The sequence below is a fragment of the Poecilia latipinna genome, unplaced genomic scaffold, assembly GCF_001443285.1.
Source record: "Poecilia latipinna isolate Pla-1442-1.1 unplaced genomic scaffold, P_latipinna-1.0 Scaffold934, whole genome shotgun sequence".
Lineage (NCBI taxonomy): Eukaryota > Metazoa > Chordata > Actinopteri > Cyprinodontiformes > Poeciliidae > Poecilia > Poecilia latipinna.
In genome coordinates, this window is record NW_015113550.1 from 348,313 (window position 1) to 368,393 (window position 20,081).

General features: G+C 39.6%; 2 protein-coding genes across 3 annotated transcripts; both read right to left on the reverse strand.

Annotated features, from left to right (window-relative positions):
• Nucleotides 1–1,961: 1,961 nt before the first annotated feature.
• On the reverse strand, nucleotides 1,962–17,450 carry spag5 (sperm associated antigen 5). 2 transcript variants are annotated; one of them, XM_015049220.1, is made up of 25 exons: nucleotides 17,288–17,450; nucleotides 16,100–16,172; nucleotides 15,903–16,016; nucleotides 13,493–15,360; nucleotides 12,583–12,775; nucleotides 11,512–11,628; nucleotides 11,133–11,225; nucleotides 10,924–11,058; nucleotides 10,074–10,193; nucleotides 9,595–9,687; nucleotides 9,220–9,354; nucleotides 8,229–8,322; nucleotides 7,999–8,146; nucleotides 7,860–7,910; nucleotides 7,294–7,468; nucleotides 6,043–6,176; nucleotides 5,811–5,961; nucleotides 4,888–5,029; nucleotides 4,036–4,279; nucleotides 3,487–3,619; nucleotides 3,320–3,400; nucleotides 3,084–3,233; nucleotides 2,473–2,547; nucleotides 2,287–2,367; nucleotides 1,962–2,202 (listed from the first exon to the last, which is right to left on the reverse strand). In XM_015049220.1, exons 2-25 carry the CDS (start codon nucleotides 16,124–16,126, stop codon nucleotides 2,131–2,133), a joined length of 4,626 nt encoding a protein of 1,541 aa, XP_014904706.1. In that variant the 5' UTR covers nucleotides 16,127–16,172; nucleotides 17,288–17,450; the 3' UTR covers nucleotides 1,962–2,130. The 2 variants fall into 2 exon arrangements, with proteins under 2 accessions (XP_014904706.1, XP_014904705.1); XM_015049219.1 differs by having other exon boundaries at nucleotides 5,793–5,961; nucleotides 17,288–17,449.
• A 242-nt stretch (nucleotides 17,451–17,692) lies between these two features.
• trmo (tRNA methyltransferase O) lies at nucleotides 17,693–19,292 on the reverse strand (the record flags this gene model as incomplete). Its single annotated transcript, XM_015049209.1, has 2 exons — nucleotides 17,693–18,050; nucleotides 18,707–19,292. Coding segments are annotated over 2 exons (831 nt in total), but the record flags the coding sequence as incomplete, so codon positions are not given.
• Between the last annotated feature and the right edge of the window lie 789 nt (nucleotides 19,293–20,081).

The window sequence follows — 20,081 nt, forward strand, 5'->3', positions numbered from 1 at the left end:
TTTAGTTCATTTAATTGCTCCAAATCTGTTGAGGTTTTTTATTTACTTTGGAGAACATGAAGTCTATTTGTTGGGCGGGAGAACCAAATGTAAACACACGAGGCAGATGTATCGTCTTCCTGCTTCTTAACATCACTCTCTACTTTTTCAACCAAAGTTATCAAAGAGGAATATCAATTGATTTTGAAAAGGTGTCTGCTTTACAAAAAAGTAAAGTCACATTGTTTAAGTTTGTTTACTCAATTCCACAGGTGTTAAACTCCAGTCGCCAAATGTAACCATCGGCATATTTTGGATGAAACACAAACGTCAAAACAGAACTAAAAACCACTTGCGTCAAGATGCTATTTTAGCTAAAGCTAAAAAAAAGTCAATTTTAGCAAACATAAACGATAGAAGCTCAAGTAGCTCGATGTAACCACATAAAATAAATTTTTGTCAACTAACACACACAAAAAAGATTTTTTTAAAATATGACTCAAAAGCTACTTACCCGGTCGAAGTCATTATTGGTCCCGTTTTCAAGCCCGCGAACAGTCGCCTCCAGCCGGTAAATATCCCACAATGCAACGGTACATTTAAACTTTGCAGTACAGCTAAGTAATCCGACGAATTCTATATATTTTTTCCAGAAACATTTATGTTTACGGCAAATAGCTGTATTTTCTAAACCTCACTGTATAATCGTAATGTATTATAATGACGCCAGCACAACGGGTTTATTAGTAATTAGAAACGAGCCGCTATTTCTGAGGCCGCAGCTCACACCTCCAACAAACCGTTGCGCTCCCCGAACTAGCTTCCTGCTAACACCCCCGAACTCCCTCCTCTTCCGGTCCTGTCCTGCTGCTCCCTGATCCCCGCCCACATGACAGGTCCTATAACTTTATACACATAACAATAAAGATCACAATGTAACATACAATAAATACACATAACCCAGAATCGTTACAGTATATTTTACAGTTACAGTGTAAAGTGATCAAACTGTCAGGGTGTTTCACAGATTAATGTCCAGATTTTCATTGTTTTTTAAAGGGACCTTAAGGTGATTAGTGCAATACCTGCATAATTATCTCTTATTACTTATTTCTGAAAAAAAAATTAGTCATTTTTATACTTCTTTACTTGTGAAAGCCCATCTAAAGTTTGTAATTTAACTACTCTAGCCATGTACATAATAAAAACAGCCACTTCAAAGTGGCGGCCATCTTATGATTCTAACCACTTAGGAAAGGCACACTTTAAATATATTCAAATCAAAAGTATATTCAAAACTGGAACTTTTGGATTACTCAATAGAGGAATAAAAGAACACAATTAGCAGAGGTGGAATCAATGTCACATACTTTCTCATATTACTGTAATTAATGATTTACATATCACTTATCAGTTTTGATCTCAAGCTGTTACAACCCAAAAGCTACTCCACTAAATATATTATTTTTGACTGAATGTATTAGCCTGATTTCAAAACAGTATCTGTAAATCGTTTAAGATGTATTCTAGCCTACAATAACATTCTGATAGAATACCTTTTTCTTAAAACTCTTATTCTACATAGTAAATTGTACATCTCAATTCTACTTTCGAATAAGTTACTCAATGTTTTGGTGGTATGTGCTATCTTTATTTTATTTTTTTTACTTAACCAAGACACACACACACATACTTAAATATAAACATTGAGATTAAAAACATCTTTTTCAACAGAGTCCTGGCCAAAAGGCAGCAAGAAATCCAACACTATAAACAAAAGCAAAGAAATTGGTTGATAAAAGATTAATAATTATCAACTAATGTTGAATTGTGGACAAGGGCTGCACAGAATCATGGCAATGGCCACAAATGGCCACTGGGCCACACTTTGGACACCAGCATTTCAACAGTAAAGTTCCCAGAAAGTGCTTTATTTTTTTTAGAACCAGAAAAAGAGTTATGAAATGCAAGAGAAAATATCAAGATTGAACAAGACTGGTTTAATGTTTATATTGTTGATTTTTAATTTATTGACAAAAGAAATGACATGTCCAACATATTAAGATATTCTAATCATTCTAAAGATAAAAACAAGTCAATAAACACAAAAAACATAAATAATCTAAACACGTGTTGACAACCAGAAACTCGTCACCCGATGTAATCCACCAGCTGCTGCAGCTGTTCGCAATGTTTCACCACTTCTGGCAGCGAAAGGAGAGTCTGTGAGGAAATAAAAACACTTCCATCAAACGTTAAAAAAGGATAAAATCACTAATATGAACTACAACAGAATAAATGCCTCACCTCTCTGACTTTATTGATCATGTGGTTTAAAATCTGGAGCTCATTCTCAGACTTCTGCTGGTTGGTTTGGTGGATAATTTGCTAAAAGAGATGGGATGATGATAAACACGACGACTGTCAAGTATTTTCCCACACAGGTGTGTGGACAGAAATCACAGTGAGCCCACAGATACGATCAGCACTCACATGCCGCTTGGCTCTCTCCAGGAGTTTAAATTTGGCCTGCTCTGCTTCCTGTAGACTGGCCTTCAGCTTCTCCACCTGGTGGACAAAAACATCAACAATCACAAATCGACGACTCCACAGATAAAATAAGTAATGAATGTGCCACGATTTTTTATAATAATCATATTTCCGAACGTGTTATTGTTATGAAATTTCCAGCGGGTAGAAACCCAAGTATTCCATACACAGAGAGAAACAAAAATAAATAGGTTGAAATCTATCTATTGTTTTCAGTCACCATAAAATTGCACAAAATGAAATTACGAAAATAAATCTGTGTAATGGAAACAGGCCAATTGCGGAAAAAAACTGCAATGGAAACATTTTTATCATCACGTGAGTCATGTGATCAACCCAAGTAATCCGCCAGATGTTACTACTGATGGAAACGCAAAAGAAGGCAATAGGAAGTGGTAGGAGGATGATTTTTTTTTTTTTTTGGGACAATGTTTTTTCTTTGTATGGATTACTCAGGTTGTTAGCAACAGCTGGTGAAAATTTAATGTCAGAAATATGTTGGAAAATAGTGATCTATGCTTATTTTACCCACTGTGATCAGCAGCGGTACTGACCTCCTTCAGCAGCTGGATCTTCTCCTCCATGTGATGAGCCGGGGCCGCCGCCGGGCCGCCGGTTCTCCTCAGCTCCTCCCGCAGGAACTGGGACTCCACTATGGACTGCTGCAGAGCGCGACGCAGCTCCGCCGCATCCCTTCGCAACTCCTGAGGGGGAAATTCAAAACATCAAAACCGAATAACAATAATGATAATGTTTCCTTAAAGCTCATATCTGGATTTTAAAGTTATACATTGTTGTCGCTCTTGTGTTTGCTTAAAATCTCCTGGGCCTCTTGGACGTCTGCCATCAGCTTCGTCAGAGTTTTTTCGTCCTAAGTGGAGAAAAAAATAAAAAATTTAAACTTGTCGGACTGAATTGCAATCCAACAACAGATGCAGAAACATCAGGAGTCCAAACCTGAGCTTTCTGCTGCAGAGCCTGGTTTCCTTTCTCCACCAGGCTGCTGAGGCGCCGCACCTCCTGCTTCAACTCAAGGACTTCAGCTTGATGCCTGCTGCTTGAGGTCTGCAGCTCCACCTGCAGGCCACCGCTAAAACAGCATGCAAACATCAGAGGGGGGAGAATAAAACATCTTAAGACCAAGTTGTTGTTGCCAAGGTAGACAAGATTGTCTTCACATTTAAGTATCAACCGATCTCCGATCTCCCAAAACTTAGACAAACTTTTATCCTTAACGTTCCAATTAAATATATAAGATATATTAAAAACAGTTTGGCAAACTAAAACATTTATGTGTGGAAAAACTAAAACAAACGACGACGGATCTTAACATCTGAAAAGTTTTTGCTGACTTTTCTGCTGTTGGACAGCTGGTGGGAAATCATGTCAGACATTTCTTTCTTTACCACTACATAATTTTAAACAGTAACTGTAAGTAATAAAAGTATTTATGCATTAAATCCAGATAAATCAGATCCTATCCGCTGCCTGGTATCGTCCACCTACATGGTGCCGTGCAGCTCCTGCAGCTGTGCGTCTCTGCAGCGCTGCGCCTGTTGCAGCGTGCTGATGAGCTCTGCGACGGTTCTGCTGAGGCCAGAGAGGAGCTCCGCCATGCTGCTCTGCTCCTCCTCCTCATCCTCCTCTTCATCCTGGACCGGGTCTGAGATCGTCTTCGGGTTCAGAGCTGCAATGCGGGTGAAGGCGCTCGTCTCGCTGAAAAACGCATCACTCTGTGGCTCTGATGCATCTGAGGGGAAACAAAGATCACAAATCAGACTCAAATCAACATTTTTAATCAGCAAGTGAAGCAGAATTTATTATTTGAAAGTAAAATACATGGATAAAGGTGAAATATTATTAATTTCTTCTCAAATTTTTGATATTTTTTGAATAATTGTCCGTTTATGAAAACAAAGGTTTAATTCAATTAAAAGATACATTTTTGATCCCAAGGGGAAAATAGATGTTGTAGCAAACAACCAAATGTTCAACTTTTATTTAGCCAAACTGTAGACTATTTTAATACAAGGCATTCTTTAAAAGACTTTTTTACCCTGTCAATGTGCAACAGAAATGAAAACCTGGAAATCACTTCCTTCATCTGTTTCAAATAACAAATGTTGGAGCTTTTAAAAGAGTCTTCTTAATTATTTCATCATGACAATTTTAAAATTGTACATTCATGAATTAACATTCATTACCATTGCTTTTTTAAGTGTGTGTCACGGTTTTCGTAATAAATGTTTGTTCTTTTAATAACATGGACCCCAGGAGGAGTAGCCATTGTCACGGTAACGGCGAATGGGGATCCAGATAAACAAACAAATAAACTCATATTAGTTAAAAAGTTTTCACCTAAAGTTGAGTCTGTTCTGACGTCTTCCTCCTTCTCGGCCGTTAAAGCCACCATGACGCTGTCGACGAAGGAGCCGGACGTCTGATGGCGCGCCGCACCGGACATCATGGCCGACTCTTTCTGCTTTTGGTGTTCTTCCCTCTGAAAACAAAATAATGTGCTTAAAACTCTGAACACATTTACAGCCTGAGATTAATAGAAACTCTCAGGGAAGCAACAACTGATCTTCATGACCATTAGTCCTTTTTAGTGGTGTTGGTCAGTGATTCTCCAGGATTTCTGGGTCGTTTTATGTTTGAATTTTTTTTATTAAAAATCATACAACCAGCTGAAGGATTTATTATTTTGTCTTTGACTTCATTTGTTCCTCAAGGCTGACACTAACAATTATCTCAGTAATGATTGTTCTGACAATCGTGTAAGCAAATTGGCAGATTTTGATTTAACCACTTGAGGCTTTTTAAGCAATGTTAGAAATACATTAAAATATGCAAATTAATAAACAATTAATTTTTTAGATAAGAAAATAAACATTTAATTGCCTAAAATGGAATAGCATTCCTTCAGTGATCATTTGTAGCAAAGGATGCATTTGTAGCTAAAATAATAATTTAGAGCTCAGTCATTTATCCTCGATTTAAACTCAGTACAGAGTAGGGCTCTGATATGTTTATTAGTTTTTGGATTAAATTGATTAATAATTGACAGAAAAATGGGCTAACACGAGATTTTGTAACAGAATTTGAACAAGCCGAAGCTAAAAATGGGTAGAACATATTTATAAACAGTTTTTTATATTAAATGCAAGATGTTTGTATTTTTTGTACAGTTTTGTCTTTATTGCTGCTCTGAGTGTGTTGTTCTCTTAGCCTTTTTTAAGTCTTTATGCTTCAGGTTTCATTATCTGGTTGCTAAGGGAAACCTGTAGCTGTGTGGTCAGGCCGCGCAGCGTGTGATGCAGGACGGTGATCTCAGTGACCGCCTCAGCCATCTTCTCCTGCAGCTCCATGCGCGCGGCGCCGGCTGCGCATCGGGCCGTTTCCAGCTCGTCACTCAGACTCTGATTTTCAAGCCTTTAAAAACACACACAGATCGATTTAAACCTGCATGAAAAATTAGAGAATCTTAACTAGCTAGAAATGAAACAAACTTACTGAAGTTTGTAGACTTCTGATTTCAGGTCTTCGCACTCGATGTTTCTCTCCCGCAGCGCCTGCAGGTTACTCCTGAGCATCCGTTCGCTCTCAGCCACCTGCTCCCTCGCCAGCTCGTTCTCCATCTGCAGGAACTGAAATAAAAATGGCTGAAATGAAGTGCGGGGTGTGGAAATACAACCATACATCTTTGAAAAGCAGATGTGGAACCTTCTACACAATCAACAAGAATGTAGTAACTGGTTTCTGGATGGTAAGTCCACAACAAAACACTTGTCTTTTCCAGCAGCCATAGCACAGTGGTTAAACGAGCTGACTAAACCTGCTGAAGCTCAGCTTGGCTTGCTAGCTGACGGGCGGAACTCTGCTGGGGTTGCTAGGAAATGGGCGGAACTCTGCTGGGGTTGCCAGGTAACCGGTACTGCTTGCTAATTTGTGACGTTACATCCTGAGCCTTTTTGAAATGGCTCATTTTCCAGACGCCAAAAAACTTTAACATATTGCCAAAAACTACATGTTTTATTAGGATATTTTTAGAAGCAGTAGAAACTAAAACGGGAGTAAACATGACAAATATAAATTCTGTCCCCTTTAATGGATGGTATTCTGAATACCCGTGGCTTTTTGGAGATAGGAGTTTGAAATTGTTGTAAGAAGCCCACGCCATAATTTGCAAAACTTAACATTTTACAAACACTGTAGTAACGAGGGTATTAGAACAGCTTACAAAAGTAATACAATTGGTAAATATGCTATTTACCATAAAATCGGTAAACAAAGTAATGAGAAGCCAGAAAAGGATGATTGTACCTACAGCCAAGGTAACACCTTAAACAGATTGTTTACTCGCTTGCTGGTCACACCAACACCAGCTGATCATATCGATTCCTGTGACTTTTGTGGCTCCATTAACATAAAAACACTGCAGAAATACAGTTTGTTCTTTTAGTGTGAAACTCTGCAGTGGAAATTCACACTTTATTACGCAAATGTTATTTTTACAAACATTGAACACTGGACACTAAGAAGCATCTTTAAAAAAGTCTTAATTAACAATTTTGCAGGTTTTTAGTAAATATTTTTGTTTTTCTGCAGTTTGTACAAAAAGTGATTGTTGGTTGGACAACAGAACAAAAAAACTGTTTTTAATTAAAAAGCTAATATTAGGTTTTTAATGTGATGGGGATTTAAACTGATTAAATAAATTTCAGAATAAAAGCGTCACTAAAACGTGACGGGATTCCAGCTGACCTCGTTCATTTCCCGCACGCCGCCCAGCTGGGCGCAGACTTCCTGCAGCTGCTGGATCTGAACCGTCTGAGACTGGTAAAGGTTCTGGAGCTGACCGAGCTGCTGGTCGCTCTCAGCCAGCGCCCAGTCCAGTTCACTGACCCGCTGCTCTGAACCCGACAGAGACCCCTGCAGCCTGGAGGAGAAACAGGAGAGAAAACACACAGCAGGTGAAGAAATTTACTGAAAAACTAAATGAAAGGAAAGAAAGGGAGGAGGGAAGGAAGGAAAGAAGAATGGAAGGATCTGCAAGAAAGGAAGATGAAAGAAGAAGGAAGGAAAGAAAGAAGAAAGCAAGTAAGGTAGGAAAGACAGAAGGAAGAAAGGAAAAAGGAAAAAAGGAAGGAAGGATTTAAAAGGAAGCAATGAAGGATCTGAAAGGAGTGAATAAAAGAAGAAAACAACAAGAGATGGAAGAAAAAGTCTGGAAATCTGAAAAGCCTTCTTCCTCTTCAATTATTGAGTTTCTATAAATTCTCTACAATTGTTGAAACTTCTCCTAAAATCGAATCAAAGTCGGCGCTTACTGATTTGCTCTTTCGTTGGCTTCATGCAAGTCTTTCCAGGACTGCTGCAGCCTGCAGAAACAGAAAAACCCACATGCTGCGTTAAAGCAAAGCCTTCCCTCATCACCAGATGTCCTGACCTCTGACCCTTGGATCCTACTTGGTGGTCTCGGCGGCGAGCGCCTGCTCCAGGAAGGCGTAGGACGCCAGCGTGGAGGAAATGGTCGCAGACAGCTCCGTCACCTTCCTCTCCAGCTGAGCAGACTCCTCCTCTCCCGCCGTTAGTTTCTCCCGCAGGACGCCCATCTCTGAAATTTACTAAAACAGAAAATAAAACATCTGAAACACTCAAAGAAGCAGAAAAACAGCGAGGAGTGAATGAAACGCCACCTGATGTCAGGATGGTGATCTGCAGATTTAAATCGCTGATCTGCTGCGAGGCGGTTTGGAGGTTCAGGTGAGTTTCCTTCAGCTCGTCTTCAATCTGTAGAGCAGAGGATCGTTGGAGACGGCGCTTTTAGTTTCAACCAGCTAAACCGCCAAACACAGAACTGATTTAAATTAAAACACACACATTGTTATTGTCAACATTCCAGAATGAAACTATCTGAGTTATCAGGCCGATCAGCCCAATTTTTAATATGAAACACAAAACCTAACACTTCACTACATATGTAAGGAACGAAAGACACAGAAGACATAAAACACAATGATGGGAGAAAGAAAACGAAAGAGGATGAATGAAATAAAAGGACAAACAAAATAAAGGATGTATGAACAAAAAGACAAGCAAAAAGAACAAATGAAAAGATGAAAAGACAAAAAGATAAAAGAGGGACAGAAAAATGACAGGACTAACAAATGAATCAGTAAAAAGATGGATGGACACAAGCAGACAAAAAAAAAAACAGACAAAATAAGACAAATTAAATGAAAAATGAATGAAAAGAGAGATAAAATAAAGGACGAACAAACCAAAAGACGAACCCAAGAAGGAAAGGACAAATGAAAGAAAAGGAAAAATAAAAGACAGGACAAATGAAAGAAGGAAATAAAGAACAAACGAAAGGCAAAAGCAGGAAAAAAGGGAAAAGAGGATCAGAAAGGAAACTAATATTTTTTTTAGCAGACTTATTGAACTTTAATTTCCAGAATTTCACTGAAAATTTAAAGACAAATGAAGAAATCCTGAAAGGTTTGGACCGGGTTCAGGACCGATGGGACCGATCGCCACGGTAAGCATGTTGCTAAGCAACACCTAAACATGAGAAAGTTCGCTACAGAACCAACCACACAGCCACTTTTCCCAAAGTAACGTTTAACCTCCAATAATCTGCTCCATCTCAGATTAAACGGCCTAATCCAGCCCGTTTCATCTGACCTGCTCTTTCTCTTCGGCGGCTCGCTCTCTCGCCGTCCGATGCTCGTCCCTCTCCCTCAGCGCGGTGGCGGCTCGCTCGTTCAGCTGAAGGAGCATCGGGGCCGTTTTCTGCAGGAGGCTCCGCACGCTGCAGAGCTGGCAGACAGAAAACCAGGGTGTGAGAGTATAATGCTGTAGTTTTGTTCTAATTCGTTCAGACGTTTTGTTCTAATACAGTTGGCTTGAATCAGCTTTTAGAGTGAGATCGCTGTTTTTATTAGTTATCAGCTAAATATTGCTTAGTTTCAATTAAGCCTTTTTTAGTTATAGCAGTAGTTTTAGTTTTTTCATAAAAATAAAAAATCTATTTCACAACAGTGAAATAGTACAGCGTACCTCCTGCATCAGGCTGGAGTGATCCTCTGCAGTTCGGGACAGAAGATCGGAGGCCGAGCTCAGCGTTTCCTGGCAGGTCCGGTTCAGAGCAACCTGCAGGAGATGAGGAAGCAACACCATGCAGGTTACAGAACGAGCTCATTTTCAGACATGCAAATCTTTCAGCGTCAAACAATTTTATTCGATTACAATTTTTAGGGACAAAATTTGATTCAGAAACAATTTTTAAATTCAGAAACCAATAGAGAGTTAATGAATAAAACATTTATTTAAAACAATTCTGGAAGGCTCCATACTGGACAATCAAATTCCATCAGTTTATCTTAGAAGAAAAATATGTTTAAGAATAAAATTCTGTAACTTAAATGGCCAATGTACATAGCTCCCACAAGACTGAACCGGAAATGATCCGTGCCATTGATTTGTGATTTCCTATAGAATCCATTATTATTTTCTGCACCTCCAGTCATTTTGTTTACCTGATCCGGGTAGGTTTGGTTCAGAGCCACCAGCAGCTCCTCCTGAGATCCGACACATTTCTCCAGAGCTGAGACTTCAGAGGCGCAGTGAGTCCTCAGCTGATCCATGGCACTGAAAGCCTGCAGACAGACAAACGCACCGTTTACAACACAATAAATCGTTTAACCACATGACATATTAAAACAACCTCAATAATTTCCATTTGCATGATCTTTTTTTCTACCAATAACTGGATGATAAAAGTCTTCACTCTGGTGTTTTGGTCTTAACTGAACCTTTTTTCTAAAGATAATTTTGTTTACAGAGACTAAGAATTCATTTTATTTGCTGTTTCTCTTGTTTTATTTATTTTGAATATTTAAAATGATTCAATTTATTTATCTGACTTATTTTATAATTAGGTCATATTTAAAATTACCTGTAGTTTCACACTGTGTTATAAACTCTATTATTAATTGTAATATATTTAACAGTTTGGATGGGAGTAGCTTGTCAAGAAATAAACAATTCTGAGGGAAGGCCAGTCGCTAAAAGTAATAAATCAATTAACTGCATGCATTTTTTGGATTCATTTATTAATAATTGGACAGCAAAATTTGCTTAATAGGAATCTTTTTTTGCAGAATTAGAAGCTGAAACTTGTACCACTTTAAGAGTTTTTTTATTATTATTTTAAATGAGAAATATATACTTTAGTACAGTGTTGACATAATTGCTGCTCTGCTCTGAGTGTGGTGTTCTTTGAGAAAATAGCCTTTTCTTGAGTCTGTATATTTTTGTTAATGATAAATTACAATTAATATTTTTAGTTCTAATCAATATGAGGTATTGATCTTGTATTTTCCTTACTGCCTCCTTGGCCGTGAAGGCTTCTTCCATCCGAGCCTCCATGCTGCTCCTCTGCTGAAGAACTTCTTTCACTTTCTCCAGGATTCTTCTCTGGGTTTCCTTTGATTTCTCAAACAGGGACTTCATGAGCTCGTACTACAGAACAGCACAACAAAGCTGGATTAATTATTACACATATTCAATCAGCTGAAAGGTATAAATTTACATACATGGGACGCCAGGTTCTGATGGTCCTCCCTGATGGTTTCGCCCATTTTCTTCATGTTGGACAGAGCTGCATCTGTGTCGCTGCTCAAAGAAGACTGCAGAGAAAGTCCAACAGGTTTAAAAACATTTTTATCTCTATCCACAGATCAGGATTCATACACTTTTCAGTCAAATTCAAGCACTTTTCAAGGTAGGATTTCAAACTTTTCCAGGAACACGCTTTAAACAATGCAAATAAACTAAAAAAGAAAACAGTTTCAATTCACTATCATGTCTTGTGATGGTTTTCTACATTGGGACAAGGAAAACTAAAACATTACATCCTTTTACGAACCCTGACAGCAGCTTAAATGTTGAGGTGATTTCTGAGGTTTGTCTCACCATGGCAGCTCTCATCTCCTGCACAGCCTGGACGAGATTCTGCAGGGAATTTCCATCAAGCTCCAGCTCAGTTATCCGGCTCAGAGCCTCCATGTAGAGATCTCTGTACATCGTGGTCTGAACAAGGAATGAAAATATTAAAGTTTATCAGAAAAATTCAAAACAAGCTAATGAGGGACGCAAATTAATGGTTTATTAGATTAAAATTAGTTCCACTTCATTAAATTATAGGTCTTCTTTCAGTGTTGCAGTTTAGCCACCATCCAGCAGAGGGATGGTCATCCTGAAGCGGAGCCAGTTGATACAGAAACAAAGATGGCAGTGCCATACCAGAACCGTAAATGGTCCAAACTGAGTTTGGTGTATACAACAGCATTGTAGGTTAGGGCCATTGTAGGTTAAAAAATAATAATAAAAGGAGGGATAAATTTGCCCAAAAGATATCCATCTTTTGGGCAAAGGAGATTGATCTCAGAAGTCTTCTAGAAAGAAATTGGACATTTTTGAGCTCGAAAAGTCAAAAACTTTCAACTTTTGAAACTCAGACAATGTCCAAAAGTCGAAAATTTTCATATGTGCGAGCTCAGAAAACTAGCAAGTTTTTTCTAGGAAGTGTAAAATTAATCTCAAAATTTCTGACTTTTTCTTCTCAAATTTTTTACTTCACACGCAGAAATTTTCATGTTTTTTCCCCAAAAACAATTTCTGAAATTAATCTCAAAATTTCCGAGTTTTATCTTGCAAATCTCTGACTTTTCAACTTCAAAAATTTCCAAGTTTTTTCTACAACATTTCTGAGATTAATCTCAAAATTTTCAAGATTTTAGGCAAAAATTTACTCTAGTTTTTTCCTATGTACACATATGAGGATCAGGGGTGGGATGCAAGATGCACTTTATGCAAGTGCGTCTTGGTTAGTGAAGAAAGACAATCGGTCCTCTTCATGCAAGAGAAAACTCAGATTTTTAAGAAAATGGCCGCTTATCAATTAGTTTGTAGTTGATCGATGAGCTCAATCACTCATCAATGGATAACTTGCATCCCCAGTTATGATCCGTTCAGTGTTTTTACCTGACTGAGCTCAGTGTGGTCCGTCTGAACCAGCTTCTCTCTCAGGTCCGAAGGAGCCGGGCCCGAAGAGGGGCTGCGGTGCGCCCTGGCTGCAGCCAGCTGCTGGACCAGCGCCTCCACCATGATCATGCTGGACATCAGCCTCTGCTCCAGCTCCAGCCGCGGGAGGCTCTCCAGGCTGCCTGCAGGTAAACTGAAACCACACCGGAGAACTTTACACCCATCCGTCTAGGGATGGCATAAAATTCATATCACAATATACATCCTGATGGGTGGCAGTGACGATATGTATCGCAATACGATTTGTATAAATCTTACAACAGAAACAAGCAAACAAAAAAATATCTGATAACAATTGAGTGTAATATATGTATTTTTATGTGCTTAAACTTGTTTTTGCAGATGTAAATCGTATGCAATATTTGTAACTGTTTTGTTTACTTTTTTTTAACCTGCCTGTTAAACGACCTCTCCCTTGCGTTCCCCGCCATCCGATTCCCGCTTGCTCCGTTTTGATACCAGCTGATTACGTCATCAACAAGCAGTAGACTGCGAATCACTATCGTAGGCCAAATTTCTGTCGTTTTCCCACAGCTATCCATCAATCTATCACCCATCAGTTATCCATCCATCGTGGGCATGGAGGTCATTAATCTGTAACTTTTGGTGAATCGTTCATTTTTTTTCACAGAGTAGAGTGATTATAAACACAATTACGTTTAAGGATAAGAATCAACTGAACAGGTTCAAATTCACTGTTTATAAATATGAAAAGAAGTTAGAAATAAATTTTGAAAGAAAGAAGGAAAGAAACTTCAAAAGAAAGAAAGGTCAACAGAACGAAGGAATGAAGGAAAGAGAAGAATGTTTGAAACAAAGTTAGAAAGAAAAAGAAAGAGACATCACTCACTTCCAGATGAGCGGTTCGGTCGCTGTGCAGGAATCAGTCACGGAGAATTCCCTCTTTTTCACAAATATTCCCGACGTGTTCAGACTGTGGTCCACCATCTTCAGTGGACTGGTGCCCACACAGACGCTGTGGGACTCTGCAGGATCTGCTCTGTCTGAGGGGGCCATGAAGGCAGCAGGAGGATCTGCTCTGTCTGAGGGGGCCATGAAGGCAGCAGGAGGATCTGCTCTGTCTGAGGGGGCCATGAAGGCAGCAGGAGGATCAGCGCTCATCTTTCCACACGCCATCATGAGGAACTCGGCCATCTGCCGAAGCTGCTGCTGAAACTGGCCATCAGGAATCAGCGGCACCGTTTCCGGCTGCGATTTCTTCCCAGAATCCTCCTGTGGCTTTGAACTTACAACCGTGGAGTTAAGCAGAGGGCGGGGCATTGGGTTTTCGAGCTGCTCTGCTAACAGCCCCATGGAGTCAACATCAACAGGAGCCCAAAGGCTTTTCTCATCCTCCAGAGCAGAATCGTCAGGTAGAAACATGTCCTGACCCGACACCACGGGGCGCTTCAGCGCGGACAGAGACGCTCTCTTCACGATGGGGCTGAGAAACTGCAGGGCGGAGGCAACTGACGGACACTCGGACAGGACTTTTAAGATAACAGGAGTTGCAGGAGGAGCTTTTTCTGCAGAGTTACAGAGACCCAAAGAACCCAGAGCGCTGTCCTTTGCCTCGGAGTGGGATCTGGAATCCAGCTGTTGCTGCTGTGGTAGAGTTTCTGCCGACGCGTCAAGACGGCTGCAGTCGGACGCAACTAAAGGAGTGTTTTCAGGAATCTCATCCACCACCTTTAATGATGCGTTACTCTCAGGTGGAGGATTAGTATCAGCTTCTCTGTTCTTCAGACGGTCAGTCATTTGTTCTTCGTTGTAATTCTCTTCAGGCGAAGTCAACATCTTCTCAGACACCTGGGATTCACCTGATTTCCAATCAAACTTCTCATCCTGACCGTGAGGTAGCACTGAGTTTATTTCAGCGCTGCACGGTTGTACGTCCGGAACAGTGTTCACCTCCTCTGGTGGAGGAGAGGAGTTGTATTTTACGTTGCAGTACGGATGATCTAAGTGATCTTTACTGTTTCCCAGATCATAATCACTGGCTAACACACTCGGATCCATGCTATGGTTGCAGCCAGAACAGGTGTGAGAAAGAGGAATAGTTTCATCTGCAACATCAGCGTCCGCTGGGATTTCTACCTCGCCACCGCTGCAGTTCAGCAGCTTCAGAGTTAGATCATCAGGGTTTTCTGATCTCTGCGCTGTCGAGAGATCATCGTTTCCACTGCTGCAGTAGAGATGATCGACATGCTCCGCTGGAAGCAGCAGGGTGCAGTCGGCTGAGTTTGTGCCGTCGTCTTGTGCTGGACCCCAGAGGTCGTCCTGGGGCAGAGGAACCGTCTCTTCCTGTAATCCAGTGGAGTCTGAAACTTCAACCTGACCTCCATCACAGGCGAACGACTTCCACATTAAACATTTCTCCTCATCGGCTTCACAGGTGATGGGCGAATCCGGCTGTTCGACGCTGTGGTTGGAATATGGATGCTCCACATGCTCACTGCAGGATTGCTCCGTCCTGCTGGGTGAAGAGACTGAATCTTCCGTTTCGGCGGTGAGAGTAAAAGTTGTCCCATCTTTAGGAAAAATCAAACTCTGTCCTCCACCATCTGAGGAGTCTGAAATCTCAACTTCACCTCCGGAACAAATAAAGGTTTTGAATGTGACGTCTCCAAGTCCACACACAGACTGGGTAGTATCCATGGAAACGGAACCGGTCAGAGTGCCCAACTGGGTCTGTGTGTCACAGAGATGAAGGTCAGACTGTGGAAGAGATTTAATAATGAGTAACAATAAAGCAAAACTTACACTATTAAAAATAACATCAATCATTTGAGCTTTGTAGCTGGTTATGAGATAAAAATAGGGGTCCATTTTTCAAATCATATTTCCACCATGCTTTTCATTTGTCTATAAATAAAGACTAAATATTTAATTAACAGGCTAAATATTAGAAAGCTAAATATTTAGCTTCCTAAGTAAGTATTTAGTTTGAAACTCAATGTTGAGCTTGCTAATTACATGAATCTAAATTTAGTGGCAAATGTAATATTTAACTTGCTCATTGAATATTTACTTTGAAGCTAAATGTTTAAGCTGAAGATAAATATTTAGCTTGCTAATTCAATATTTAGTGTGATACTTACATTTATAATTATAAATAAGTAGAAGAAATTATGACTTTGAAAAATGAACTCCATTTTCTATCTGATAATCTGGGAACTTTGGGCAGTGTAACTTTCCAAACAGCAACCCACAAATAAAAAAAACTAAGTCAATATTCCTGAAAGTTTGCACAAACTCACCATGCTGGCTTTCACTGTGTCACCGCTGAATTGTGGCTTTGACCTGATCCTCGATGACGGAGTCTCATTTTCCAGGCTTCTCAGAGGAGTTCGCTCGCCTCTCCTACTGGAAGACTACCATCAACAAACGTTTAGTGGATCATCATCAGACACCAAACTGAGCAATAATCTCACACTGTGTGCAGAACAAGACTTACCCAGTCTTCTGTGCTGGACCGTGACATCCTCTCACAAAGATCAATCTGGAGTTCGCATAAACAACCTCTTCAGCTGCAAATTTAAAACAATAATAATCTATTTTTACACCCCAACCAATTCTCAATCACGTAATACACCAAAGAATTCCATTGCAGCTGCAATATTGCTTAATGCTTCTGTTTAGTCGTGGTTTACTCCATTGAACAGCTGCTGCCATTACCCCAGTTCTTTCTTTTCACTGTAAAAGAAAATACGGTAAAAGTGTATTTTCGTTTACAGTGTAAATACTCCCATGAAGGCCAGTGCTTCTGTGATTTTTGTGTCCAACTGCTCTGAAAACTCAACTGAGCCAGCTTAACGTTAATTCCTTCAAAAGGGAGTCATTATTTTTCCACTGCCGCTATATGCTTTTTCACCATGAGGACAAGTAAATTCAGCTCATTTTTATTTTTAATAGTACAAACTCACAAAATATATCATCTCATGGTTATTTATAAAGGAAAAATCAATTCAGTCACATCATATCCAATTTATTCTAATTATTAAATGTTATCTTAGATAGCATCAGACCAATCGTAATTATCTGAATTAAAATTTTTACATTTAGAAGGAGTGAATAGAAGAGTAAATCTAAGACTTTGATTTACTGTGCAAATTTGTTTTCTCATAATCTATTACTTTTATGCGTTTATCTGACAGTAATGTTTATTAATTAAGCCTCTATTTATTTTTAGTCTGTTGCTGGCTTAGTGCTCATATTAAATATCAGCATTTATTTATAAACAACACCGGCCTCTGATACTATTAAAGTTTTGATATTTACTGTGCTTATTTACATTGTTTAGCAGGCGTAGGTTTGTTCATTATTTACGCAGAAATCTTGAGAACAAGCTAGCTTCTGATGTCAGTGATCAGGCAGATAGAACCTGTTAAACACCTACTAAATGCTATAACATGCATTCATAGTTCAACATGTTTAAATTATTGTGTTTAGAACAATAACAGTAGAGTAAACGCAGCTAAAGACGTTCAGAGAGCATTAAAACACGTCTAAGTTATGGAAAACTTACGTTAGCTGAAGTAGGGTTTTTTTGTAACGGAGTCAGTTAACGAACAACCAATTAAACATGAAAATTTAACTGCAATTATTTCAAACACGAGCGTTATACAGTCTTAAAATACTTCACCTTCCAGACTTAAACAGCCAACTTGAACCAAGGTTTCAAATCTGATGAATAAAGTTGTTTTTCCCGAGCTGACATCAACCGCGTTACGTTCAAAACAGACCGATTCAAAAACACAAATTCGGCGCTGATTGGTCGCTTCTCTTCTTCTGACCCACAAACCCTGCTTTTGTGTAATGTCGCCACTTAGAGGAAGGAAATACAACTACAACAGGGCGCTGTTTTATTCAGTTTTGTTTTTTTTACTCGAATAATGTTCACTTTCAATGTTGTGGATTGAGTCATACTTGCCTATGTATTTAGTTTATTTATCTTCACCCTGAGTGCCAATAAATGTGGACTATATGTTGTCCATTTGAACACAGCCATTTGTAAAGATAATACATTTTGAAAAAGGACAAAGAAAAACATCTTTCAAGCCATTTATTATTCATCTCACATGAGAAAAAAAAAATAAAATGCATAATTTTGTCTTCACATAGACACTGCAATGAGGAGAATTTAACAGGCAGTTTATTGTTTTACAGACATGGCTCTTCAGGTCCAGGTGGTCCCACAGGTCGGATCTCCAGAACCTCAGCGAACCCCTGTCCAAACCAGCAGGTGACGTCCACGGTGTCCAGAGAGAAGAAGAAGAGTCTGTCTCTGCATCGGGTTCTCCTGTAAACTGACCTGGGGTCTGCTGACAGCACAGCCCTGATGGCGGCGCCGGCCTCCTCCGGACTGCGCAGAAACTTAAACCTGGGTCTGTCGCACTCAGACGGTTCTGTTAAGAGAGACGTGGTTTTAAAACAGGGGTGTCCAAAGTGTGGCCTGTGGGCCATTTGTGGCCCTCAACTGCAGTTCAAGAACGATACAACTTTGTTTATTAATCTTTTTTAAAATCATGGTAAAATTATTGCCAATATAATTTTCTTCCAATGGAAAATGTTAAGCATAACACAAAGTAGTTGTCTTTTTATAACCAGGCTTTAATAGTAAGTAGAACCATGTTTATCGAGAGACTTTTACTGAAAATCCAGCTTTGCTGCATCCAAATTAGCTTTAATTAACTGATTAAAATTGGCTAAATACAGCAAGCATTTTAAAAGAAAATGACCTGAATCTCTTTCTTACAACTCAGAATAAATTTGTTCGAATGAGCCTGAAAAAATAGAAGCCTTTCTTTTAGCACAGTAAACAAGCACAATCCTTTTTACATTTCATCAGAAATAACATCTCTTTTCTGCACAAAAAATTAAATAAAAAAAATTAGACAACTTTCTGTGCTTGCTTTAGTTTTTTGTTTTATCTTTTGCTTGTGAATACTTTTTACTTGACAATTTTGGCTCACATAAAAAGTTTGGAAATTCCTGTTTTAAAACAAGTCAGAAACAACAGCGCCCTCTTGTGGAGGACATCAACCTTTACCTGTTGTCTTACCAGGTGAATGTGCAGGAAGGAACGCCTCCAGCTGTTTCTGAGCTTGGGGGGTGAAACGCACATCCAGGCTGGAAACCGGAGGCTCTCTGATCCAGTCGGCGATGGTTGTACTGGAATCACTGCCATAACTGGGCCGGTCCACGATCTCTGCTGCTGGTTCCGTTTTTCCACAGTCTGACACTTTGTCTCTCTCCTCACAGTCAGGTGGTGTCAGATCAGCTTCGTTTGCATAAGACTCCACTTCTTTCAGCAAACTAACAGCTTCTTTGGGTAAAAAAAACTGAGTCTGTGGCGGCGTTAAACAAACACCTGCTTCAGATTTCCCTCTCAGGTGAAGAATCTCATCTTCATCTTCATCACCTGGTGTTTTGTCTTCTAGATGAAAGCTTGAGATGTTCGCCTCCTTCTCTTCAGACACAGTCTGTAGATCTGGGTTCGATTCCAGCCCTGTCCTCGTGTTAAGAGAGTCGTATTCTGGGATGTACGGTTTAATGTCCAGGACGGGAGTGCCGGCAATCATATCAATATCTGAGAGATGCAGCGTGTCACCTAGAAAATAAATAAAATATTTTAGGATTTCCTCAAATCACCGCACACCACATGAACTATAAATCCATTGCATGTTATTGTTTGCGCGCGGAAATTTCACGTTCAACGCCGGAGGCCAAAAAGTCGATTTTTTTACATGCCGTCCATAACCGCGCTGCCGCGATAGAAAAACAAAGTGAAACCTGGAGATGTAGGTATTATTCATTTAATGCCACAGTAAAGGCAAACATAATGCAGAGAAACCGTTGAAGAACAACTCTACAGCGCTCAACACAGACCCGTTGCCATGGAGACTGACAACAACAAGGTCACTAATGTATCAGGATTCAACACAAAAAAAACCATTTCCCACACAAAGAACAGAACATTCTGTTTTTAGACTCAGAGTCTACAAACTGCTTTTGTTCTTAGACTTGATGTTTGTTTTGAGATTATTAATAAATGATCGCTGTGATAGATTAGCTAATTTAAACACCTGCTCTAATGATGATCTGTCAGATTTGGTGTTTAGGTCACTTTTTTTAACTGAATTAAAACACACCAAATTCAGCAGCACATCCACATGTTAAGGTTGGCAAAGTCAAGCTGTTTTTTTTTATTATTATTTAAAGCTTTTTCCTGACCTTATCTAGTTGACTTAGTGTTGACAATCTGTAGCAAAGCAGTGTGTCCCTTTTTCTCTTATACATCATGTGTACATTTATGATTTAGTGCACTATGTTGACAACTTGACAGCTTTTTGCCCTCCAGCAGGGAGCAGAGGGGATGTTGCACTTGTGACGTCCCGCTGCAACATACCTACATCCATCTCATGCAAAATGGCTTC